This window comes from Lactuca saligna, chromosome 9 (genome assembly GCF_052625555.1).
Source record: "Lactuca saligna cultivar CGN05327 chromosome 9, ASM5262555v1, whole genome shotgun sequence".
NCBI classification, from domain to species: Eukaryota; Viridiplantae; Streptophyta; class Magnoliopsida; order Asterales; family Asteraceae; genus Lactuca; species Lactuca saligna.
The window spans coordinates 107,601,619-107,628,941 of record NC_136425.1 but is presented as its reverse complement, the minus strand read 5'-3'; the positions used below and the strand labels follow the sequence as shown (position 1 = coordinate 107,628,941).

The 27,323-nt window shown below is 37.6% G+C and overlaps 3 protein-coding genes across 3 annotated transcripts; 1 reads left to right on the top strand and 2 right to left on the bottom strand.

Annotated features, from left to right (window-relative positions):
* Positions 1-463: 463 nt before the first annotated feature.
* On the bottom strand, positions 464-2,110 carry LOC145016639 (uncharacterized). The gene is made up of 3 exons (XM_078974889.1): positions 1,874-2,110; positions 1,438-1,533; positions 464-976 (listed from the first exon to the last, which is right to left on the bottom strand). The coding sequence occupies exons 1-3, from the start codon at positions 2,108-2,110 to the stop codon at positions 464-466; spliced, it is 846 nt and encodes a 281-aa protein (XP_078831015.1).
* Positions 2,111-5,425: 3,315 nt separating this feature from the next.
* LOC145013992 (squalene monooxygenase SE1-like) lies at positions 5,426-10,976 on the bottom strand. The gene is made up of 8 exons (XM_078972340.1): positions 10,596-10,976; positions 9,853-9,964; positions 9,397-9,571; positions 9,149-9,317; positions 8,496-8,714; positions 8,141-8,416; positions 7,312-7,590; positions 5,426-5,806 (listed from the first exon to the last, which is right to left on the bottom strand). The coding sequence occupies exons 1-8, from the start codon at positions 10,845-10,847 to the stop codon at positions 5,702-5,704; spliced, it is 1,587 nt and encodes a 528-aa protein (XP_078828466.1). The 5' UTR covers positions 10,848-10,976; the 3' UTR covers positions 5,426-5,701.
* Positions 10,977-21,356: 10,380 nt separating this feature from the next.
* LOC145016637 (uncharacterized) lies at positions 21,357-21,980 on the top strand. Its single transcript, XM_078974888.1, has one exon. The coding sequence runs from the start codon at positions 21,357-21,359 to the stop codon at positions 21,978-21,980; it is 624 nt and encodes a 207-aa protein (XP_078831014.1).
* Positions 21,981-27,323: the final 5,343 nt, after the last annotated feature.

The window sequence follows — 27,323 nt, the reverse complement described above, 5'->3', positions numbered from 1 at the left end:
TATGGTTATTTCTAATATGGTTTCCTTTCATGTTTACCAATGTATTTGTAATGGTTATGTAATGGATTTGCAATCCCTTTCCTATTAAATAAATGAAAGTGCCCTGCTACTGTGTGTCATTGTTTTGTTTGTGTTACTAGTGTACATAAAAAACATTCAACAAACACATACCATAATAATACTATTACGAAACAAAGTTAAATAACACATCAAACAATAAACACACATCAAACAACCAACCTAGTCTTAACACAATACCAAATAACAGTTATATCTATTCAATATTCATTGGATTATCACCAGAATTTCCTTTTCCATTTTTCCCTTCAACCCTTTTTGCCAATTTTTTCTTTATAATCCTCTATGATTGCTTCCGTTTACGTGCAACTATTGTTTTTGAACCACTTCCTTCCTCTTCATTACCACCTTGAGATTGCTTGTGTTTACGTCCAACAGTTGTTTTTTAACCACTTCCTTCCCCTTCATTACCACCTTTAGTAGTTGATCTCTTTCTCTTCACCTTGAGTTTTTTGGTCTTCTCAACTTTAGGACATGTAGCCTTGTTGTGACCAACTTTTTTACACACACTACATAGAATTTTCTTCCCAACATTTGACACGGTGTGTCTAGTACTCTTTTCTCCTGGGTCCTTCCTTCTATTGACTTTAGGCCTGCCTGGCATTTTCCTTTTCAAAGGTGGCAGTGGTGGTATGAAATTGGTACATGGCCACTTATTGCTGCCATTCATCCCTCTCAGTGGATACTTGTAAGCATTTCTATAAAAAGCTCCAAAGAACATGGGATCCACATAACTTCCGACATCTCTGTTTAGGTAACTAATAGTTGCAGCTGAGTGCACACACCCATACCCATTTAGTTTCCAAACTCTACAAGAGCATGTCTTCTTATCTAAGTCAACGACATAAGACTCTGCTAAGTTTCTTGTCTCAAATTGGTTCAACCCAGTTGGTAAAACCTGTCAATATCTAATAACATTGTCTAAAAGTTAGTGTAAGTTTAGTATTATCTATGATGTTAACAAACACAAACTAAGTTTACCTTTGAGCTTTTTTCAATTGATTCAACAAGGATCTAATTGATGGACATGGTTCAAAATCTGGCCATGAACTGCCTTTCATGCTCAAATGAAACTGCCTTTCCATAGTATACAATCTAATAATCTCTTCAAGCATTATGATGATTGGTTTCTTCCTTGCATCTCTTATAACATTGTTAAAGCTCTCCGACAACCCATTCTCTACAACATCAAACATCTTGCCCTCCTCAAAAAAAAGCTCTACACCATGATTGTGGGTTCTTTTCTGTTAGATACTCAAAGGCTGAAGGATTGAGAAGTTGTATTTCCTTCATTGCTGCATTGTGTAAAGGCTCAGTAGATGCCTTGCATGCCTTCCAAAGCATCTTCTCATACATTACTCTGGGGATTCTTTTCCTAAAGTTGGCAACAACATGCCTTGCACACTGTCTATGTTCAACAGTAGGCAAAATCTCCTTCACAACTTCCAATAGTCCCTTCACATTAACAATTTAAATTGTAAAATAGTATAGGAAACTTTCATTAATAAATAAAATACAACTAAGAAACATACCTTATGCTAATCTGACATCAATGCAATTCCAAAACCATTGTCCATTCCTAAGTCATCTTTTAAATTTTCCAAAAACCATTTCCAATTCTCTTTGTTTTCAACACACACAACTGCCATGCAATTGGAAATATATGATTATTAGCATCCCTTCCAACAGCAGTTATTAACACTCCAATACATAGCCCCTTAAGGAAACAACCATCCAGGTTAATTACTCTTCTACAACTACCCCTCCACCCTTTCTTTAGTCCCTCAAAACATACATAAAACTTACTAAAATAATTTTTCCCATTAGGCATAGTAGTGACATCAATTTTCGCAATTGATCCTGGGTTTGATCTTCTTATCTCCTCACCATATGACCAAAACTTTGAATAGTGCTCAACCAATGTGCCTTCAATTAGCTCAATAGCATGCTTTTTTTCTCTCCTGCATTGACCCATACTTACATCTATACCAAAAGCCTGTTTCACTTCTTTCCTAAGCATCCTAACACTCATTTTCTGTTTTTGTAAGAACTTAGTTGTAAAATGGCTACCAATCCAAGCATAGATAACAATTGATCCAAGTTTAAAATTTCTAGCACAATTATGTTCATCTATAAGGGACTTAATCTGGAAAGAGTTTTCTCACTCATCCATGAAGCCCATAGCCTAAACTTACACTGCCCAGAACAACATTTAACTAATAGTCTTCTACTGTCATTTTTTTTATAGCACAACTGATACCCATTAGCAACAGCATAATTACATAACATAAGCTTTAACTGTTTTGGACTATGAAATCGCATTCCTAACACAGGTTTTTGTTTTTTCCAATGCACATTTTCATTGTATGTAGTAACCTCTTCAATATTTACCTCATTTTCTTCCATTTGAAGATATGGATCCTCATAAGGCGGACTATTTGGAGTTGACTGGACTTTTGGGCATAACTTGCTCAAAAACTCATCGTTAATGGTCTTATTCATTGGATTGTCATCTACATGTTCAAGGTCATTGTGTACATTACCTTGTAGTTCATCCGGGCCATTCTGCACAAATCCATCATAATGATTGTCTTCCACAACGCTCTCATCAACTTGCTCATCAATAATCCACTGTTGGACATTCACACCTAGATGATCCATGTACACATACACGACACAATCAGCAGCATACCCAGCTCCGATGAAGTCCTGGTAGTCTATTTCAGTAGCCAAGATCCTCAATCCATCAGGAAAGTCTTTTCCAGGCATGCAATAAAAAACATTTACACACATTTCATTTGCAAATCTTTGTACGAAGTTAACAAACTCGTTCCTGTCCTTTCCAGCAAAATCAACATCTTCGAACCTTTGTTTTGCTCCATCTGTATAACTAATTTCGGGGTACCTTGTAAAAAACCTAGCAAAGTGAAGATCGATCTTCATATAAACCGCCATGACAACGTGATTTTGCAGACAAAAAATACGACAAAAAGGGGAAGAAGAAAGTGAGGGTTTTTATATAATATGTCTTGTAGGGCAAGCTCAGTAAACGAGCAGGTTACATGGCAGCTTAGGTGGATTAATTTCGATGACGTGTGTACCTTATATGATGACTAGGATAATGTTAACCGAATCAACCCTTCCACTTTGAACAAAATGGCTTTAAAAACTACTTTCTAAGTCTTGGTTCCTCTCAAGTGTGAAACAAAAAACAACAGGGACCATTTAAACCATAACTAGAAAGATGGTTGGGTCAGAGTGACATTTACCCAAAAAAATATTTGACAAAACTTTGGTGCGTTCGGTTTGTTGAATATTTTCCAAAGAAAAAGAAATTTGTTAAATAATTTATTTTTCTTAAGAAAACTATAATTTGTAACGATTTTTATGCATATTTTGAGAAAATTTTTGATAAGTTCTAGAATAAAAAAGTTTTGATTATTTAATATTTTTTGCAAATTAACAAAAAAAAGATCTTATTTTTATTTTAACAGGAAATGACAAATTATTGTGTAAAATTAAATAATCGAGACTTTATTGTTAAAAAAAATTTAGATTTTATCAAAAGTTCCCCAAATTAATATGATTTTTCTGCATAAAACATTAATTTGTAATGCATTTAATTGGTAAAAATAAAATAAATTTTCATTTTTTAGTATTTCTGATTATAATATTGTATTAAGTGATAGGTTCGTTCACAAGCTCAAAAATTTTAATCTAATTCATTGCAACATCTATCTCACTCAGAGCCATATGTGCCTATATGAACATAATTATTTGTTTTGCCAACAATTAAAGATCATTCTATTAAGTGAAATTGGTTTGTATAAATGGAATTTTGGGTCCAACAAAACTCCTGGATTGGTTGCACGATCACACAAAGCAAATTTTGTGTCCAACAATGGTCCTTTCGCATCCCCTATTTTCAACTTACAAGCCTGAGGTGTAAAAATGGAATTTTAGGTCATTAATTGAGATAAGATTTATATTTCGCAGGGGTTGTTTCCTTTTTCTCCCATTAGGTAAAGTAGCTAAACTGTTACTTACGATAAAACGTGTTATGTATAAGGTTCGTTTTTTTGCTGGACCGAATTAACCGACTGAATATTACTAAATGCCCAACAACTACAAAACAGGAAAACAAATATTTCATTAGATCAAGATAGCTATTTCATATAATAAAACATAAATATTAGACAGAATTAACAAATGAAAAGGAGAGTAAATCTAGAAGTTGGGCTTCATTTCTGGTTTTTCTGAGGTATAAAGCTTCAACCTTGTCTATGGCATGCTTAGATCTAGTCTTAGGATGTTTTGCTTCATGTTTTGGTCCAAATATATTGATGGTTGGGATTTGGACATCCCACTTGGGCAAACCCTTCAGATCTAGGGTTTTGAGGGGACTTCATGGCATAAAGATGCCAACTTTATGGCCATGGAAGTCCCATGCAACTTTTAGACAATCTTTTTGGTCTTTTAAGCCCTAGAAGGTCATGCATGCGAGATATGCCTGACAGTATGTGATTATGTGGTATGATGGGGGAACTCACTAAACTTTTGTGCTTACGGTTTTCAGTTTTGGTTTTAGGTACTTCTTCTTCAAAAGGAAAGGAGCTCACATGATCGCAACGCATCACACCATGATTTCTGTTTTATGAGATCTTTGAGAGTTGTACTATGATGTTACTTTTCTATGACATGTTTTGGTTATTTAAAGTACTGTTTTTGTTCACATATTAAGTAAATGGTTTACATAAATAGTAGTTAATGCTTCTAATTACATTTAAAATTTTCAAGTTTTTAAGTTTGGAATAGATGTAAAAATAACAACATAATTTGATATGTTGTATATGAATGCTGGAAATTAGGATGCTTATGTTACTATTTTCTGTATAAATCAAATTTTTGGAATTCATTACATTGGTTTTACATCCACATTTCATTTCATTTCATTATTGGTGCACCATGTAAGACATCATCATTTGCATAGATAGTGACATCATACAATTAATGAATGATAATTCATTTACCGGCTAACTTGCTCACCAAATGGGTATTAAGTTAGTTTAGAAGGGTTCAAGGGAGGTGGTGGAATATAGGGTTGACTGTTGACACAAAAACACTTGAATTAGTTTATACTGTATATTACGAATTCAAACCTAAGAGAAACACGACCAATCAACAAGGACTCTTACGATTAACAACATTAAGGAACAACTTTCTATTTTAGCATTCTCTTATGTTGTAATTAAGATCAGAGGGAAAGATTTTAATTTGTTCACTTAGAAGTAAATCTTTATGCTTAAGTGTGTTGAAGCTTGGGATGATTTTACTACATTACCAGGTATTTTGGATATACGATGATGTATTAAAATCTATAACAAAATACGAAATCAGATTACATACCTGAAACTCAAACCTAATAACTAACCGCTAAACCCTTGAGTGTGGATGACCATCTCCAACACTCTATAAAGAAAGACAATCAAATATGAAGACTAGAGTAAAGACTATAATACAATTGAAAGCCTCATCCTCTTGTTTTTTTTTTTTTTTTTTAAATAAAAAATTGAAACGGAATTGGGGGGTTCCGGGATTCGAACCCGGGTCTTCCTCTTGTTGTTCATTGAGTGGGAGGAGCTCTGTAATATGCAGGCACTGTCGCAGGGAAGAACATCTGCCGTACTCCTTCAGCTTTTATGATCGGAAATATGATTCCAGACGCACCCTGCATCGTTTTAATGGTATGCCAATTTTTAGATTTGAATTTCATTAAAATAAATAAATAGATAGATTTATTGTTCTGGCCACCCCAAGAGCATCATGTATTGTTGGGTATGAATCTAAGTAGCTGCCAGCTGGTGTACGACTATGTTTACTGTCAACCCAACATTTACGTAAAAATATATTCTGTCATCAATATACACAATTCCAACTTTATATATATATATATATATATATATATATATATATATATATATATATATATATATATATATATATATATATATATATAGTTAGGTTCAAATGTTTTCACTATCTATTGTGTGCATGTATAATTGATTATGAACTAATCATTTTAGTTATTTTAAAAAAATAATTAATGCATATTAAATGCTAAAGATGTAATTAATACCCACTATATCTTCAACATGTAATATGTATTAATTACTTTCTTAAAATAACTAAAATGATTGGTCCATAATCAATCATACATAGACATAATAGATAGTGAAAACAAAATAACCTAACGCTATATATATATATATATATATATATATATATATATATATATATATATATATATATATATATATATATATATATATATATATATATGAGAAAAGTGAATATACCCTTAAGGGTATATAAGCTTAGGTACCCAAACACACCATATTAAGTCGTTTTGTATCATATAATACATTCTAATTGTCCAACGTTCTTATAATTTAACTTCTTACTTGATGTACTTCCAAGATTTTTGTAAATTACACATTTATGTTCCTCTTACATAATTTTCATTTTCAACTACAATATATATAGCCTAGTAGATGTTCGGCAAAAAGATGTGATTCAAGAGAAAGATAATAGTGAAATTTCGAATATTTTGAAAGTAAATCAAGTTAAGGTTGAAGTTTAAAAACATTATAATAAATATATCAAAGAAAATGACATATTATGATATGTTTGGGTACCTAAGCTTATATACCCTTAAGGGTATATTCACTTTTCCCATATATATATATATATATATATATATATATATATATATATATATATATATATATATATATAATTACGAACATTATTTCATTAAAAACACTATTATCTATGATCAATTTCCATTCTATTTAAATTCATTTATAACAACATTCTTTCATTCGGAAAAAAAGTCTTAATCATTCATTTTATTAATATATATAATAAATTATGAAAAAAATAATAAGGCAACCGAGACTGCCATATGTCAAGTGGGAAAAAAAGCCTTAATCATTCATTTTATATATATATATATATATATATATATATATATATATATATATATATATATATATATATATATATAATAAATTATGAAAGAAATAATAAGGCAACCGAGACTGCCATATGTCAAGTGGGAACAAGTCCACCTTTCCTTTTCTTTCTTCTTCTTTAATATTTTCTTCTATGTTTTATTAATGGAATTTGAATAATTTAAGTGAAATTATAAAAGAAAAAAGAAGCAATACTGACCGAGATTAATCGGGCACCAATCCACATTCTTTTAGGGGAAGGAAAAGGTAATAACAAGCGACCAACACCGAATATTGCCACAGCAAAGAAATGCACAACCAAACTCAAAGGCCGAGGATTTAAACCGGAGAGCAAAGATACAGGTCCATTTGAAAAGACGCCTCCGAGGCTCAAATAGTCAAAGCATGCTTCTCGCATTTCTTGCCTTGCTTCGTCTGCTGATGCACAAAATACTTTATACAATGCTCCTGCTAATGTATTGATTGTTGATGCCACCGGCTGCAAAATTAACTTTTTCTTTTTTTAATACTCATTTCCAAGAAATCAAATCTTTTGTCAAAGCCCAAATGAATTGGAATCGTTAAAAAATTTAAATTTGAAGGATTTGGATGGAATTGAATTACATCCATTTTGTCAACCGAACATGCCTTCCAATTCCTAGTATTTTTGTTTCTGCTTGTAAATCTAGAATTTATGTAGAGAACGGAATAAAACTCAATTCCCTATTTTTGTTTAGTTTGTAAAGATGTAAAAGGACGTATCATATCATAATAATGATAAATGCAGAAGTAGAACCAACTCTTTATTAATTTCTTGTTAGTGAAGCTTATTTATTGCAATTTTTATGTAAAAATATGAATTAAGCATAAATCTAGCCATCGTAACAAATTAGCAAACAAACGTCATCGTGAAAACTTATTCAACTTTGACTAAAAGAGACCAAGATACCCTCACTCGTCCTTTTAATCATTAGACTGTCCAGATATATTTCTGTCGGATAAATGATATTAAAAATAGAAATTGAGAAAATATTATGCAAGTGACTGACCTTACGCAGAGTGTAAAAGGACTCAAGATATTTGCAGAGAGTATAGGAGTCATGGAGATCATGTAGAGGCATGAGAAGATTGCGTAGCACAACAATATCAGAAAGTGCTACAGTCATTCCTCCACCTGTCAAAGGATGCCGCATGTTGAATGCATCACCCATTAACAAAGCACCTGGGGTTGGGTGGGGGACAGCTGGCATACTTCTATTGGCCATTGTCCGTATGTTTCCTTTATCAATTGTTGCCACAAATGCATCTTTCATTCCCACCGGTATCTATACAACAACACACAATTAACTCTTCCATCTTTTTTTTTTTAAATGTTTTGAAATTTGAGGGTGTATTGGTACGTACCTGAGGTGCAACTACAGTCTTCAAATAGTTTGACAAATCACCATTTGAAATAGAGGGTATCTTTTGACCAGGTACATCAACCAGACATCGAATTTCAGTACTACTGATTCGGTAAAACAAAATGGGCGATGGGTCTGCTAAAACAACATGCCCATGGTTTTCGTATGGTAGTTCACACTTTTCCAAGATCAAACCAACAAAACATGAAGGCACATCCACCTGTTCAATACATACATACATATATATTATATAATATATATGAATCAACAATATAGTTGTTAGATATATCCCAAAATCAACCAACTAATAGCAATGGTCCAAAATTGCAATTTTCCACTCAAAAAAGATGACACCTATTATGTCAATTGGAAAAAAACACATAAAAAATTTCTTCATCTACATCATCTAAAATTGCCCTAGAAAGCAGAAGTTGCTTAAGCCCTGTTTTGATACTATGTTTGGCATGGAGTCAATGGGACAAAATTGCAATTTGTTACCCAGGACAGATGTATTATGTTTGACATGCATTGAACTGAGATTGAGACAAAAGTTGCAATGGGATGTGCAAAAAGACGTGAATGCCCTCCCCATCGTGTAAAGTAGTTCTTTGTAACTAAACAATATTAAGTGGAAGGTTTATATAATATCATCACCTGAGGATTGCAAAGGGATCTCCGCAAATTTGAAAAGCAACCATCGCATACGATGGTTAAAGGTGCATACGCTTTCATTATTTCACTGTTTTTATTCTTGTACATCACGCCTTTGATTGTTCCATTGTCTTCAAGAAGAGATGAAACTGTTCCTTGTTTTAACTGAACACTAAGGACAAGGATTGGTAAATTAATCAAAGTGTATCTAGATTATACAGAAGATGTTAGTGTTAAGAGATGAATGATACTTGGGAAGCAATGAGGCTTTCTCCCTCATTTTCTGTATAAATCGACCATTATGAAAGCTTCTGCCTGCCACGTCAGCATGAAACTTCTCCAATGGATAAGAGAGCCGAGTATTCTTTCCATCTTTGAAAAGAGCGTATCCGAAAACTCTCTGAGCATCAATATCTTCCACACAATCTACACAAACATATAATGGAAGATAAAGAATTATTTATCCAAGGAAAAGTATTCAAAAAAAAAAAAAAAAAAAATTATAAGATGGAAAATGAAAACTCCACTGGTTTCAACCAAATGAGTGTTCTAAAATTTTCATTGAAAACTGAAAATAAAAACTCAACTCTATTTTCTGAAAACATTCTCTAGAAAATTGAAAAAACAATTTTCTACAATTAAACGCACCCCTGTTCTCTTCTGTTATAATACACATACACGAGGATTAAAGATTGTGATTGCCAAACCTTCCAACCCCAACTCCATCAGTTTGAGATAACCGCCTGGTTGTAGCAGTTCACCAACAATTCGATCAGGTTCTGTCAGGTCTCTTTCAATTACAAGTACCCTGCGCCCATCCTGAACTCCACACCATTACAAAATAATTAGATCAAATTATATATATATATATATATATATATATATATATATATATATATATATATATATATATATATATATATATATATATATATATATATATAATTAGCCCATCCTGCTCTAATAGTTAATATTTGATTTTCTATTCATACAATAAACAATTGCTTCCACCACGACAAAAAAAAAAGTACAGATTGATCAATTTTCTATATACAATTATGCCGAACGAGGATGAGATATTAACTATTAGAAATGATTATGACTTCTACAATAACCAGAAATACCAATTCAAAGGCTCATACGCATAAAGCTAATAAACCCTGCAAAAACACCATCGCTAGAATTATAACTTAACAAAGTCAGCCCTGATTTCCACCACAATGAATATAACCCATGTATACTAATTTACATGTGTTTATTTGACTATTTATTCATAATAAATAGCTCAAACTGATCAAAGTGAGAAGGTATAGTAACGAATGTGATATTGGAACATTAAATTTCGAAATATATACAAGAATTTAATAAGCTCTGCTTCCAAAAGAATATAGTATTTGCACACAGCAATCGTGACAAAATAAGATCGAATTAATAATAAAAGAAACTATACCTTGCCGAGTGTATGAGCGAGAGCAGCTCCGGCAACTCCGGCGCCAACGATAATGATATCAGCATCATCAGCAGATGTGCATTCTCCGTTTATGCATATCGTATTCGTCGTTACTGATGATGGTTTTCCGTTGCTATTTCCGTCACCGGCCGGAAGAACTTTCCGAACATTTTTCATAACGAAGAATGCGTATATTATCATGAATCCAACAACAGATGCGAAAATGGAACCCATAACTAATTGATCGACCATTTCTCCGACCAGTGTCGCCGCCGAGCCAGACGACAGCAATAACTACTCGCTCGTAGATATACTCTTCCTGTATTGATTCGCTGGATCTCGGTGGAAATGAGAAAAAAAACGTTAATATATAGCCCTCTCATTCACTCACAATGCTAATGCCGTGTACTTTCATGGTCTTTATAAAAAAAAGTATATGTTAAAAAAATATTTGACAAAACTTTGTGCGTTCGGTTTCTTGAATATTTTCCAAAGAAAAAGAAATTTGTTAAATAATTTATTTTTCTTAAGAAAACTATAATTTGTAACGATTTTATGCATATTTTTTGAGAAAATTTTTGATAGTCATAAAGTTTTTCTTTTTGGAATAAAAAAGTTTTGATTATTTAATATTTTATCCAAATTAACAAAAAAAATCTTATTTTTATTTTAACAGGAAATGATAAATTATTATGTAAATTAAGGGGGTGTTTGGCTTAGCTTTTCACAGTTGCGGACCTTAGTGGTGCCCCAAGGGTCCCGGGCCACTGCTCCGACGCCGGCATGTAGTGTAAAAAAAATTTAATATTTTTTTAATGTTTTTTCTATTGGGTGCACCACGAGTGACACTACTAATATAGATTTATTTGGAAAAAAAATTTAGTGCTACCCCTACGAAAATGTTCTGCGTCCGCCACTGGCTTTTCATATGCCAAAAGTCCCTTTAGAGCATCTCCAACTCACTCTCATTCTTTATTTTTTCCTCTATTTCTTCCCCCATTCTTCTCCAACCATTTCCCATTTATTCCCCTATTCTGGGGGATATGAATAGTATTATACGACATATGGTTTTATACTATTCATTTCTCTCAAAATGGGGGTGAACTTTGTGTTGTCGGTTTTAGTACCACTGTTATATATTTTTACATTTCTAGTTCATTTTTACCTACTAATTATAATTTAAATATAATATTTAATACTTTTAATATTTTGTTATATATTAAATTACATTATATAATTACAAAAATATAAAGTTTTTTTTTTTGTTCATCAAATTCATATAAAAATTTAAATATATATTGAAATTTTAAAAAACGATAACGTATTTTACAAAAACTTATAGTTAAAATATATATTACAAACACGATAACTTATTCTATTAAACTTGTCATTAACATATATATTACAATAATAATCTAATAAAAACCAACAAGTAACAATACTATTATTTATTTAATATTTACTTAAAAGTGTGTATGTGTAATACTTTTTTGAATGTTTGTATAATATTTAGTTATAAGTTTATTATAAATATAATCGTTTGTATTTAATATTAATGTAATGAAAAAAAAATATATAGATTATATATTTGTTAAAACTAAATTAGTAGAGGGGTGTGTTTAACAATCTATGTAAATTGGAATACTGGAATATACTTTTTGGAGATAAAAATAGGGTAAAAATTGAGTAGGGTTGGAGATGAAACACTATTTGCTCCATTGTTTACTCCATTTTTTTTTTTTGGGGGGAGGGGGGGGGGGGGGGGGGGGGGAATGGAGGTGGGTTGGAGGATGGTCTTAGGAAAAGATTAAAGCTAAAAAATGTTTGGCAAAAGACTTTTAAAAGCAACTTTTGAATTTTGGATAGAAGGAAAATCAATTTTTTGAAAAAGTCAGGAAAACCTGATTTTTTATAACTTTTCCAAAAAAGACTTTTGGCCTCTAAAAAACTAAGCCAAACACCCCTTAAATAATCGGAACTAATCTGTTAAAAAAAATTAAAACTTTATTAAAAAATTTCCCAAAATAATATGATTTTTCTGTATAAAACATTAATTTGTAATGCATTTAATTGATAAAAATAAAATAAAATTGCATTTTTTTTTCAATATTTTTGATTATAATATAGTATTAAGTGATAGATTCGTACACAAGCTCAAAAATTTTGATCTATTATACCACATGGATATACATAATCAAGAAATTGTATCTATTGGACGTTGTTTAAGTATCTTTATGTTTATTTTTTTTTTTTATAAATGGTATCAAAGCAAGACTTGTCTTTGACAAAAACTTCATAACTTTCTTCACATAACTTCAAAAGACTATTCATGTTTTTAATTGGAAACTACACATCCACAACTATTCAAACATATAAGATACATGATTTTGTGACTTTTTGATTAGGAATGTCACCGGTTTAAATCCAATAGTTGTGGATGGAACCGATTCAATATAATCGTTCATTGGATGTTGGATTTCGTCAATCGATCTTATCAAATTAGTTATATATGCAATTGATATGATTCAATCAGATATTGGATTTAATTTTTTTTAGAACGGCTTATACATACAATAATACTCTACTCCTATATCTACACATTTCGTCTACAATGGGACTAGAACCCTCAATTCCTGATACCGCTAAGCCAAAGGATATTGGATTTGATCGGTTTATCCATTTGATATATTTGATTGGGTATCTATCATCCAATCAATCTAAATTCATTTTCTATCTAATATATCTAATAATAACTTAATATAATTATGATAATTAAAACTAAAACCACATAAAATTACGCTAGATAAGACTAACAAACAACACTTCAAGTCTTTAACGTCTATGCCCAAGTTTCTAATATGCAAAATCATTAAGAGAATCAGTTATATTTGTAAAATTTTCTAATACTATCCGGATAATAATGTTGGATGGTGATTTAACTAATACTGGATATCCATTTAGATGAATGTTGGATCGGTTCAGTTCAGTTATCCATTGGATTTTCAGGGTGATCCAATAATTGGTCCAATCAAATTGTAATTGGATATCCAATTAAATCGGTCAGTTTGTAGTTGGATGTGTCAGTTCACATTGGACCGTTTTAGTTCAATACACCCCTATTTTGGACCATTACATTCTCATTGAAGTTAGTCGAAAACTATTTTTTCCAAACCATCGAACATTGTTCTGTTTATTGGACAGTCTGTGACAAAAATGTTATAACTTCCTCTATAAAACTCCAAAAGATATGCCTTTTTTTCATTAGAAAGTAAACATCCAAAGATTTCCTAGGATATAAGATACACGATTATTAGTCTTTGGGATCATTCCATACTTCTCTTTGAAGTTGATCCAAAAACACACAATATTAGAAGAGAAAAATGAACTTTTTAAAATTGACGATTCTTAACAAAACCTCAACTATTTATAGGACCTAAAACACTAAAAGAATTCATGAATAACTTAGAAATATTAAATACTTTAGTAGATGTAAGTGATATCTCATTACACTTGTGAAGCCCAAAGGAAATCATAACTTCCTCTACATAACTTATCTAAAACCTGATTCCTGGTACGCATTTGATTATAGTTTATTCATTTTTGTAGAGCTACTCAACGAGTTGGAAGCCCCAGACTCATCGAGTAGAAACGAGATTGGCTGTGGGGTTTTAAGCAATCTACTCGACGAGTTGAGAGCCCTCAACTCGGCGAGTAGGTCTGCCAGAGTAAAACTCTAATTTCAGGGTTTTGCACCCTATTTAAGCATCTTAATCCCCACTTTATGGCCTCATTTCCAGCCTCCAAGTCCCAAACCCTAATCCACGAAATCCTAGAGCATTGTGTGAGTTTGTGAGCCATTTTGAGTGATATTTGTGTGATGTGAAGCTTGTAGAAGAAGAAGAATGTGACATCCCCAAAATCACGGCCAGAAAAGACCGGTTTAATTTATGTTTTTAAAATGATTTCAGAGTAATCCTTTAATTAAAAGAGTTGCGGAATTTGTCCCCAAAACAAAATATGATAAAAATAAGATTTACCAAAGCATTTCTTAAAGAAATGTGTTTTTCATTATATTACAATACTCAGGATGTCATGTTCCGATAAACAGACCAAAAGCATAAACATTTCAATACAGATCTTACAACAGTTATTTACAACAACAGGTCTATAATCCAAAAATAACTTGACAAGTCATCTAACTTATGCTCTGGCGCCACTACCTGTAATACAAAGAAACTGAGTGGGTCAGGCTTGGGAGCCTGGTGAACATATAGGATTTTCAACCCATAATAAATAATTAAATTAATTTTCATCAAACAATAACCCAATTACCCATTCCCATTATTCTCACTTTACGTCCCTAAGACAACTAACACAAGGGACCTAGTCTAAAAATATTTCATCGGGGAGACAACACATGCATTCAAGAGTTTCCCAACAATATATGTCAAATAAGGCAACCATGAGGGGGATGTAGTACAACAAATGAACACCCAAGTTCATTAACACCTACAGGTGGCGAACCTGCTAGCGTTCCACAAGACTGTCTAGAAAAGTTTGTGGTCGTCATCTAAACTCCGCTAGATGACTGAATGAAAAACAACTATCTACCCATGTTCTACCCAACATATTAGTAGATAAAAATATATATTTTTATACATAGTTTAAAACCTGTATAGCATTCTTATTCAATACATATTCCAAACAATAGATGAGACACATACACATAACACGTATTTCATAGAGAATAAATCATATCTATGAGATAGAAGAAAGTGAATATAAATTCACACATATAACAAAAAATAAACACATAAGACGTATTTTGTATAGAATACTTCATAATTATGCGTTAGAAGAAAGTGACTACACACTCACTTGATCAGAAGATGATCGGACAACACTACGACTTGTAGAAGTAGTATTTTTCGGTGAAACTAGGTTCACTTCACTCACCGGGCTTCTTGCGGGCAGAGCTTCGGCTTGGAAACTCTTTTTTTCGCGGGATCTTCGAGCTTCGGGACTTTCTTCGGGTCTCAGGATGATACCAGGGCTTCGGGAGGTACTTCTTTGCACGTAAATCGAGGTAATATGAGTGAGAGGAGAGAATTTGAGCAACCAAACTCGACTGGCCCTTCAAATCTATTTATAGGGCAAAATTTGCCTTTGCCAAGTTGTCGTACGGTTTACCACGTTATGGTGGCTGGGTCGTCACTGCATGCGTCATTGCAAGTGGGTCTGACAGACTCCAGAGCTCCTGCCACGTCATGGCACTTTTACCACGTCGTAGTGGCTGACAGTTTTGGGATTTCGTGCCCCGAACTTTAGAAATTCATAACTATCGCATACGAACTCCGTTTTTGACGTTATTTATATCGATGCGTAGGTGAGAGCATGCTCTACAACTCTCGTTTAGACTCCGTTGGCTAATTTTGACTTTATTTTTAATATATTATAAATATATTACTTTTATATTATTTTTAGTAGGTCGGGACAGGAAAACTCTGTTATAAATTCATAACTTCTTCATCTGACGTCCGTTTTCACCTATCTTTTTATCGTTTCACTACTATCGATGAGATCTTTGATTCTAATTTAGATTGTTTCGACTAAAAATCACTCGATCTCAAATCGAAGATTCGGGCTGCATAATGCTAAGTCGAAACTTCGGAAAAATCATAACTTCCTCATACGAAGTCAGATTTGGGCATTCTCTTTATGCACACTCTAGGTTTAACGAACTCTACAACCTTCGTTTAGATCAGTAAGGCTAGATATCTCTCTATCTTAATTTCATGTTTTACGTTATTTGGCGTCGTGCTGGTTCTGTCGCGAAATTTCGACATATCATAACTTCTTCGTTATAACTTGGATTTCGGCGTTCTTTATATCTCCGGAATCCTTGTTTCGACCACTACAACATTATGTAAAAACATCGGGTTTATCTCACACTTAAATTTTGATGCTTATTTTATCCTTAATTCAATTATATCTTTATAAACAATTAAATAAGCACATAATTCACATAATACTCATATAATTCATCTTCATTACTTCAAAAAGAGTTACAAAGGTTAACCTAGACTATTACATCAACAATAATGCCTAGACAGGAAACGCGGGCGTTACAAATAAGCTAGAGGATTCCAAGAGAAGATTGTAGATCCAGAAGTAACATCTCTTTCCCTTCGTTTTCTAGTAATCAAGCCTCTAACTTTTCTAGTAGTTCCTTAGATCTTCTTATTTTCACTTCATTGGGTTTTTGGGTCTGATGACGTGCCTAAGACGGCACGAAAGAGTTACGCCCGACCGAGAAACCTGGCGCCCTGGCCGAGTCAAGAGAAGCGGGCTCAGCACCCGCTAGCGCCCCGGTGAAAGGCTCGCGCCTGCCAGGGATGCTCCCGGCATCAAGACAAAGGATACAGTCAAGAGACAAGGCAAAGGATTAGAGCATTACCACCGGATCCAATGGCAGTACTCTGACAGAAAGAGGTGCACAGTCCTCCAATCAGCGCCTCTGACCTTGTCCCCTAAAAACACTCTCGTCATGTACGGACAAGCAGGGTCGCTAAGTATAAAAGGGCACACTTAGGATCCCCTAAAGGTAGGCATTCTTCCTAGAGCAATTCTTACCGAAAGCACTTTAAACTTCATCCAACTTGACCGTCAGAGCGTTCTTCCGGGAGCCTCCTCCCGGGAAGCGGCTGATGGCTATTTTCTCTTGTGATCTTGTAGATACCTTTTAGCGCCATACCAAAGATTGAGCAGGAGCTGTGAAGGAAGGTCGCATCATTTGGCGCCATCCGTTTTGTGTGACGAAGAATGAAACTAAAACCACCGTTCAACAGAATCCATGGCGTCTGACGGCAGTGACGGAGTTGAAGGAGTCCATAACATCCCCATACGCTTCATGAAACCGTTGGACGACATACCATCACCCATAACGACCACCAAAGAAGTCACCGGGGAGGGAAGCTCTGTGCTAACTGTGATACCTCCGACAAGCCAGCAGCTAGCTCAACCGCCCCGTGCACCATCGGAAGAAAACACGGGAACCACCATTCAACCACCATCTCAACAACCGTGGCCAACTATGGGGACGGTACCATTAGACACACCTCTTCCGACGCCGTTGACATTTCAGCCAACGACGACGTAATTCTTAGTAAACCAAACATCACCATTCTTTACCCCAGTGGTACAACACCAGTTGCCCTTTTTCCTAACAGCGATGAAAATAAGCCAAACACGGAACACCCAACCGACATTTTACATGCCACCACAAACCAAATACCAACGAGCACACATTTGATGCTCCCACTGCTCGCACAAGCCATGACAACACCACTATCGGTTTCCTACTCTACGACAGGCACATGGGGCGAACCTATAGTGACCGCCAACATGAGCCGACAGCAACCTACACCAACACAACTCCCAACCCAACCTCAACTTATGCATCCGGGATACTCGCTACAGCTGTCGTTCCAGAAACAAGCCTTATATGGACACAACCCAGGGTACCAGGCATTCTACGATCATCTGGGGGCGTAGTCGTATAATACGCCCCACCAATATCATGTGCAAGGCTCGTTAGCCATACCCAATTAGGATTGCTTGTCTCGGAGTGTCACATCTCCGTTTGCCAGGGAACTGCTGGATTATGAAATCCCAAATACAACGAAACTCCCCAAATTGAAAACTTACAACGGTATTACCGATTCTGATAGCCACATTGATACGTATGAGTGGACGATAACGACATTGAAGTTGGACGAGTGTTTCTGGTGCACATATTTCCCGACCACCCTTGATGGAAATGCAAGCATGTGGTTCAAGACGCTACGACCGCGTAGCATTTACAACTTTGGCCAACTCAAATATCTGTTTCTCACAAACTTCATGCAACTGTATAAGTACAAAGGTGACTCCCACTCCATCATCGGATGTAAGCAAAGGGAAGGGGAAAGCGTAAGAGAATACTTCACACGGTTTATGAATGCCACATTAGACATGCCGGGTCATGGAGAAGGCCTTATAGCAGGTGCTTTCACATGGTGACTCCTTCCAGGTCCTTTGTCACAAAAACTCATGGGCAAAAAACGACAGACGAGAGCCGAGTTAAAGGAAAGGGTGGAAAGATATCTAAGACAAGAGGAAGACGAGGCAGCGAAACAAGCATATTTGAATGCCATGGCAGTCAAGCACTATAACCCAACCTATGTAGAAATGTCGGGAGGAAGCAGATACTCCAAACGAGGAAATAGACCGTTTGGTCGCTTCAGACCATTCGTCAGAGACGAAAGACGGGGACGTCGACCAGATGTATATGTGGTTGCAGATATGTAACAAGAAAAGGCACCAAAAGGAAGGTATTGCGAATACCACAAAAGCAAAACACACGATACCACCATTTGCCAGTCCTTAAGAAAGATATGGAGGAGAAAAAAATCAAGGGGGGGATCTTGTGGAGATAGAACGCAGCCTACGTGCCAAATCCGACGCAGAAAAGGCCAAAGGAGCTCTAAGAGAGGGTACTCAACCCAAAGAAATATTCATGATACACGGCAAGAGGGGCAGACATAAAGGAACTACCTGCGGATAACCCACTCATAATCCAAGACTCTATTAAGGATGTGGTCATACACAGAGTGTACATCGACACAGGTAGCTCAACAGACATCATCTACGAGTACTGTTTCCGTCTCCTCCCAGATAGGTGGAAGGATGGCCTAAGACCTACAACAGGAAGGTTGGTCAGATTCACGAGACATAGTCTATGGCCATTAGACACCATCCACCTCCCCCTTACACTGACTAGTCACGACAAGCAACGGAGGAAAACGGTTTTGGTCGATTTTGTTGTAATTCGAAACTCAGTAGAACATAACATCATTTTGAGAAGGCCAGCTATGCTTAAGTTAGGAGCGATCCCGTCAACAATGTACGGGTAGTGAAGTTCAACACTAGCTAAGGACCGACTACAATCCTGGCCACACCGCCAAGACAACTGCAATGCTTTGCGATCATGCAACCAGCCGGGATGAAAAGGGAAACCAAGAACGACATACGAGAAAGAAGTGATCAACAAAAAACACCCTGATCAGACGATCAACATCAGCTGCAACCTCTTAGGGCACACCAGGAGGGTGCTCATTTATCTCCTCATACGATACAAACACGTGTTTTCATGGGCCCCCACAGACATGGTTGGCGTAGACCGGAAAATCATAGAGCATAAACTCATGATTAAACCAGGCACAAAGGAAGTTAAGCAGAAAAAGAGGGTTCAAGGAGGGGATGCAATAGGGCGATCAATGCAGACGTGGCTAAACTGACCAATGAGGGGGTCTTGAGAGAAGCAGTCTTCCCAACTTGGATAGCCAATCCCGTCATGGTACGTAAACATGATGGGTCATGGCGCATGTGCATCAACTTCTCTGATCTTAACAAAGCATGCCCTAAGGACTGCTATCCCCTAACAGAAATCGATTAGAAGGTAGAATCGTTACAAGGTTTCAAATTCAAGTGCTCTGTGGATGTGTATAAAGGGTATCATCAGATCCTGATGAACAAGGACGAAGAGGAAAAAACAGCTTTCTACACAGACCACGGTACATTTTGCTACACCAAAATGCTGTTCAAGTTAAAAAAAAAATGCGGGGGCAACATATCAACGCTTGGTCGATTCCATGTTCTCAAATCAGATTGGAAGGAACATCGAGGTGTATGTCAACGATATTGTTATTAAAAGTGAGGATGAGGAAAGAATGTTACAGGATGTCGAAAAGACCTTCAAAACGTTGGAGAAAGCAAAGATGAAGCTGAACCCGAACAAGTGCACTTTTGGAGTTGTAGAAGGCCAGTTCCTAGGATACTATGTTACTAGGCAAGACATCCAACCTAGCCCAGAAAAGGTAGATGAGTTCATGGAAACTCCACCTCCAAGCACTTTAAGGGATGCGCAAGGCCTGAATGGGAAAATCACCGCGCTCAGCAGGTTCGTCTCAAAGTCGGCCGACAAGGCTATGCCGCTATTCAACACACTAAAGGTCTGTATCGAGAAAAGTAATTTCCAGTGGTCAACAGCAGCAGAGGTAGCACTCCAAGGCATCAAGTAAGCTTTACAAAGACTACCCACGCTAGCCAACCCCATTCCGGGTGAAATATTGTAGGTATACGTCTCAACTTCAACCAAAGCCATATCTTTCGTACTAGTTGTGGAAAGAGAAGGGGAACATAAGACAATGTACTTCGTTAGCCGAGTGCTACAGGGTCGTGAACTTAACTATCATGCCTTGGAAAAGCTGGTGTTGGCACTCATTTATGCTGTAAGGTGCTTAAGATGATATTTTCAGGCACACCAAATAGAGGTCCTGACAAATTACCTGATCAAACAAATCTTACTCAAGCCCGAAACGTCAGGCAGACTTGCAAAGTGGGCAATTGAGTTGGGTAAACATGATATTAGTTACCGGCCAAGGACGAGCATCAAGTGGCAGACATTAGTAGATTTCCTACTCGAAATCCCAGGAGAAGGAGATGTATGGAATTATAGAAGTAAAAGAGATCTTGGAGGAATGTTGAAAGTGGACGTTGTATACTGACGGAGCATCTAGTAGGGAGGGCTCAGGAGCTATTCTAATCTTAACCAACCCAGAGGGAGAAGAAGTTACGTACACCCTCCGTTTTGACTTCCACACCTCAAATAATGAGGCGGAGTATGAGGCACTACTCACCGGCCTACGCCTGGCCAATCAAATGGGGGTGGAGGCCGTAGCAGCACTGACAGACTCAGGATTGGCTGCTAATCAGGTTAATGGAAGTTTCGAAACTAGAGACAAGAGAATGGAAATATACGTTAAAACAGTACAACAACTCACCAAAACCTTCAAGGAATTCAAAATCAAACAGATCCCAAGGAGCGAGAATAGGAGGGCAGATGCCCTAAGAAAATTAGTGTCAACATGCTTCGACCACTTGTCAAAGAAGGTTTTAGTCAAAGTACTCAAGGAAAGAAGTATAGAGGAACGGAAGATAAACACACTCACGACATCAGGACCTATGCGGATGACACCGCTGATAGATTACTTGCAGCAAGGCATCCTTCCTGATAGCCATGATGAGGCCAGAAGAATACGCATAAAGGCACCTTTGTACGAACTAATCAACGGGGAGCTGTATCGGAAGGGGTTCACAACCCTATGGCTAAGATGCGTATATGACACCAAAGGGAAAGAGGCATTGCATGAATCACACGCAGGCCAAGCAGTCGCACATGAGGGGGCACGAGCCTTAACAGGGAAGGTGCTCCGGATGGGGATATACTGGCCCACCGGGCACCGAGACGCAACAAAGCTAACAAGAGCGTGTAGGGAATGCTAAGCGTTTTCCCCAGTCCAAGCAAATCCACCCACGACTTTATCCAATATATCCAGCTCATTGCCATTCTATCAATGGGGAATAGATATTGTGGGACCGTTCCTAAAAGCACCAGAGAGATTAAAGTACATAGCCGTGGCGGTGGATTATTTTACAAAGTGGATTGAAGCGGAGTCGTTGGCATGCATAACAGGAAGGCACATGATTAAGTTTGTTTAGAAGAACATCATAACTAGGTTCGGCATGCCTAAAACACTGATAAGTGACAACGGGCTCCAATCTGCTGAAAACCCGTTCAAAGAGTGGTGTGCCAACAAGGGGATCAATCAGCGATTCACATCAGTGGCACATCCACAAGCAAACAGACATACATACAATAGATCCATTGTGAACGGGATCAAGAAAAAACTAGGGAAGGCCAAAGGAAACTGGACTGAAGAGATACCAACATTGCTATGGTCATATAGGACCACCCCGTGGATAAGCATGCGGGAAACACCATTTAGCTTGACATATGGAACATAGGCAATGCTTCCAGCAGAGGTGATGATAATCATGTTGTGGAAAAGCCACACTGACGAAGAGGCCAACTCTCAGGACCCGAGGCTGAATCTAGATACCCTTGAGGAGAGGCGAGAGAAGGCAAGCATACGCCAGGCAACATACAAACGTGTGACAGAAAGATATTGCAATCAAAGAGTCAGGGAAAAAGCATTCAAAGTGGTAGAATATGTGCTAAGAAAGAACGAGGCAGGTTGGGCTTAGCCTCAGGGTAAGCTGGGACCCATATGAGAAGGCCCATATAGAGTTTTCGAAGCAAACCAGAATGGGGCGTACGCCTTGGAAAGGATGGAAGGAAGACATATACCAAGAACGTGGAATGCAATGAATTTGAGGAAATTCTACTTCTAAAAGAAATCTCCCACGAGAGGGCGATAAAGCCAGGGTATTCCTCTAAGCGAGTGCCGGTGGTTGGTTTAAGCGCTAAAGTGTAAGTGACCAAGATCGAGACTTAAGTGTTTAAGCACCTTACAAAAGAAAGGTTCTATTACTCGACATGTTTAAAACCTTGTACTTAGTGTACAAATCTAAGCAATCAAAATGATGAAACCTGTACTTAGTGTACTGGACTCTTAATTTTATGAGTGACGCACGCGATGTTCAATGCGTTAAGTCCTAAATTTTGACGCATTAAATTATAATGGTTAGTGTATTCAATATTAATACTTAGTGTATTAAATACTCAGTGTATTAAATGCTAGTGCATTCAGCCTTAATGCCTAGTGTATTAAACCTTATGATCAACACATACGAGGCTCAGCACATTGGCTTATGCGGACGCTTAGTGCGTCGAGTCATCAATGCATATCCCTTACACTCAGCATAAGGTTGAACGCTTAGAGCGTGGTCCTGTGACATTAATCAATTTAGCAACTAACAAAATATAGAGCAATGAACACATAACAATCGCATAACATAAACCATCAAAAGTTACACAGGAGTAACATAATCAACAAAGTAAAAAACAACCATACATGGAAGTCAAGACATAAACATCGAACAAAGCAGCAAACACACACAAGTTTCATGCCCCATAAGGGTAGCACACATAATCTACACACCTCCGATCACATCATCACCATAACCATTTCCATCACAATCTCCCTCAACATTAACAATATCACCTCCAAGCCCAACAACATCTTCCATGCCTCCAACGCTCTCAGAAACAATATCCTCAATACAGCCTTGCTCACGAACAATAGTTATGGCATCCCTATTACCCTCACCACCCAAACAACCATCGACATCCAAATGACTACTTGCACCACCTCCACCACCACTTTCAATAACGACATTCTCGTCACCAAAAATCATGTTGTTACCACGATCAACCCCCTCATTACCACCCGCCACATCTTCAGGAGTACCATCAGAACCAGAAAAATCACAAAGATCGCGAACCCCCTGCATGTCCAATTTACCTAATCCCAACAATGAAGCATGATCCATACTAGCAAATGCTAAGAGAGCCTCATTGACACTAGTAACAGAGCCAGAAGCACGGGCATCCACAAGACCTCGGTGACCAGCATTAGCTAGAGCCTTACGTATAGACTTCGCTTCGGCAACAAAGGCAGTGTAACGAATGAGGCTCACCACCCCCATAAACTTCGGATGCTCGATCAACTTATCCACGACTCGTACAAGCCCCACTCGTAATAAGCAGTTCAGATCACGCTGCACAACATTCATATTTGACTTCAAATCAGCAACTTCCCGATCATGATCAACTGCATCACGTTTAAGACTTTAAACTTGAATCGTTAAAACATCTTTAACCTGAGAGAGAGAGAGAATCAACTTTTGCTTCCAAACTAGACCTGATCTCTTCCATGGCAGTTTTCTCAGAGGCAAGAAGCTGGTACTTCCACTCCGAATGCTGAAGATCATTGTCAAGTTCCGACATACGATGCTCCAACTCAGTAACGCGAGCCCCATAACCGGCATGTGTCGTTTCCAACTCACTGAACATCTGAATACACGATGCTCCGGCAACAAGATAAAACATGGACTGCGCAGCAACGTAGGTCATGTTATGGGAAAGCGTAGGACTACCCATGGCCTCCATATCAGCAACGACGACCGGAGGAAAGGCATGCCGGGCAAACTCCAAAGCATTAACACGAATAGAAAGATGAGACTCATTGTGAAGATTCCAAGAGGGGATAGAAGGAGAAGGCCATGAAGGCTCCCCAACCAAGTCCTTGAGGGGAGAAACAGGAGTTGGATCTGGATCACGAAGGTCCTTTGAAGGAGAAGGATTGACAAAAAAGAAGGAATTACCTGAATAGGAACAATGGGCTGCTTATGTGCCCCACCAATCCCTTCAGGTTGTGGAGTGTCATCATTAGGGATTAAAACAACGACTGCCAGTGACAAAGAAATTGAACTCAGATGGCACGAAAAGCTACGCCTAGTCTGAACTCATTTGGCAGCATTGGGCACACCGACAACCGACTCCTACATGGCCAGAATGGCCTTCCGCTTCGCTTGCAGCCGCCGAGAATCAGTGATAACATCATCCTTGCTATCCTCGTCACCGTAGGAGGAATTATGGTGAGCACCACCTAAAGGCATGATGGAGGAAAGAGGACGAACTGCAAGGGGGTCAACTTCGGAAGATGATAGATTTTAGCTCATCGATGGAGGAATAGGCATAGCAGCAGTCAGAGCAAGCTGATACAAGCGGTGGGGAGGAGGGAGACGATCAACCAGATCCACTTCTCGATGCTCCAGTTTACCTTTGTAGCGTTTCCGGAGCACCTCATCCATAGACAAAGGAGACTCGTTGCCTGGAAATATCAAGACATCAAAGAAAGAGTCAGGAGGGGAAGACCTACAAATAATAAAACCCTAGCATTAATAAACAAAGGGAAAACACAGGTACGTATCACCAACGACGAGGAAGAAAACTGCAATTTTACCGCGATGCCTCCAAGATGGGCTCATTCCTACACCGACGAGAAGGGCCTCAAAATAATCCTCGGGAGATACCTGGATACTCTTAAGAAGATCGGCCATGCCCTGGTTATGGGGAAAGAGTTTGCGGGTAGTATCAGAAAAAGCATTAACACGGTAGCATCCGCTACCCACCAAACCATGATTAACCCTAAACTACTTGTCTTGCCAGTTTTTGGGCGTCCGACCGTCATGCACTAGAGTGTGTCCTCCCCGAAGAACGAAAAACGTGTATTTATCACCGGTGCAACAAAAGCGGAAGAAGTACTTAAACACGAAGTAATCAGGAAGATACCCGTTAGCCCGACAGATCATCTCAAAAGCAACAACCTTGTTCAAAACATTTGGTGTTAGCATGTGAACGCTGCAACCATCCCTTTGAAGTACCTCCTCCTGGAAATCAGTTAAGGGGAGACAAAGGCCAACATCTAGGGTTTTTTGGTCGATCCTGACTTTTCTAAGAGGGGGGAGAGGATAAAAGAACCTGGTGAAGGAAACTCCGCACCATCGAGAGAAGTGAGACCATAAGTGGTCTTAAGATACGAATACTCAGAAGCAGAGGACACAATGCCTGGGGGACTCACCATTGAAGGAAGAAAAGAAAATGGAGTTGAAGAAGAAGAAGAATATAACGGAAAAGGAAATGTATATAAGAAGTTATGATGAATGCTATTATAAGAAAATGGAAAGGAAGGGATGTTCAAAATGTCTGACATGATGATGTAACTACTGGCCATCATGAGCGGTCACGTCACCATTAAGATCGAAAAGTCGAGCGAACGGGGAAACAACAAGCATAAGGCTATCAAGACCTGAATGTCTTATCCAGTAGTACAATGCTACAACTACTGGACTAGGGGACTTGATCACGTGCCTAAGCCAGCACGGAAGAGTCACGTCCACCCAAAAACATGGCGCCCTGGCCGAGTCAAGAGAAGTAGGCTCAGCACCCACTAGCACCCCTAAGAGCAGGGTGCCCCGGTGAAAGGCTCACGCCTGCCAGGGATACTCCCGGAATCAAGACAAAGGATACGATCAAGCGACAAGGCAAAGAATCAGAGCATTACCGCCGGATCCAATGGCAGTACTCTGATAGAAAGAGGCTACAATTCTCCAATTAGCGCCTATGACCTTGTCCCCTAAAAGCGATCTTGTCCCGTACGGACGAGAAGGGTCGCTAGGTATAAAAGGGATCACTTAGGAGTCCCTAAAGGTAGGCATTCTTCTCAGAGCAATTCTTACTGAAAGCACTTCAAACTTCATCTAACTTGACCGTCAGAGCGTTCTTCCAGGAGCCTCCTCCCGGGAAGCGGCTGACGGCTGTTTTCTCTTGTGACCTTGCAGATACCTTCTAGTGCCATACCAACGATTGAGCAGGAGCTGTGAAGGAAGGTCGCATCAGGGTCCAAGAATCTTGACCTTTGGGATGTGGACATCCCAAACAAGGATCCCTTCTGATCTGGAATTATTAAGGGTTGTTAAGGCATAAAGGTGCAAACTTTATGCCATTGGAGTCCCCATGCAAGCTCTAAGGTGTGAGTTTTGCCTTTTTAATCCCAAAAGGCCATGCATGGAAGGAAAGTCTGAGACTTTACGTGTTCATTTGATGTCTTAGGACCTAGATCTCATTTTTCATGTTTTGGTTTGGAGTAGTATGGCTTTTGGACAAAGACCTATATCCTAAAGAAATAGGGTTTGAGCTAAACCCATTAAGAAGGAATATTAACGGGTAAAGTTAGAAACTTTACCCTTAACATGGTACTTTACGTATGTAGAAAAAGTATTGAGTTTAGATCTGGAGAGTAGAGGCATAATCTATTAAGA

Coding starts and splice junctions, on each gene's coding strand:
- LOC145016639 (XM_078974889.1), bottom strand. CDS start 2,110: ATGAGTGTTAGGATGCTTAGGAAAGAAGTGAAACAGGCTTTTGGTATA. Junction 1,534..1,873: donor ATTATTTTAGTAAGTTTTAT/GTATGTTTTGAG, acceptor GTTAATGTGAAG/GGACTATTGGAAGTTGTGAA. Junction 977..1,437: donor TTAGGAAAAGAATCCCCAGA/GTAATGTATGAG, acceptor AGATATTGACAG/GTTTTACCAACTGGGTTGAA.
- LOC145013992 (XM_078972340.1), bottom strand. CDS start 10,847: ATGGTCGATCAATTAGTTATGGGTTCCATTTTCGCATCTGTTGTTGGA. Junction 9,318..9,396: donor AAAGCCTCATTGCTTCCCAA/GTATCATTCATC, acceptor CCTTGTCCTTAG/TGTTCAGTTAAAACAAGGAA. Junction 7,591..8,140: donor CCTTTTACACTCTGCGTAAG/GTCAGTCACTTG, acceptor TTAATTTTGCAG/CCGGTGGCATCAACAATCAA.
- LOC145016637 (XM_078974888.1), top strand. CDS start 21,357: ATGGGGGTGGAGGCCGTAGCAGCACTGACAGACTCAGGATTGGCTGCT.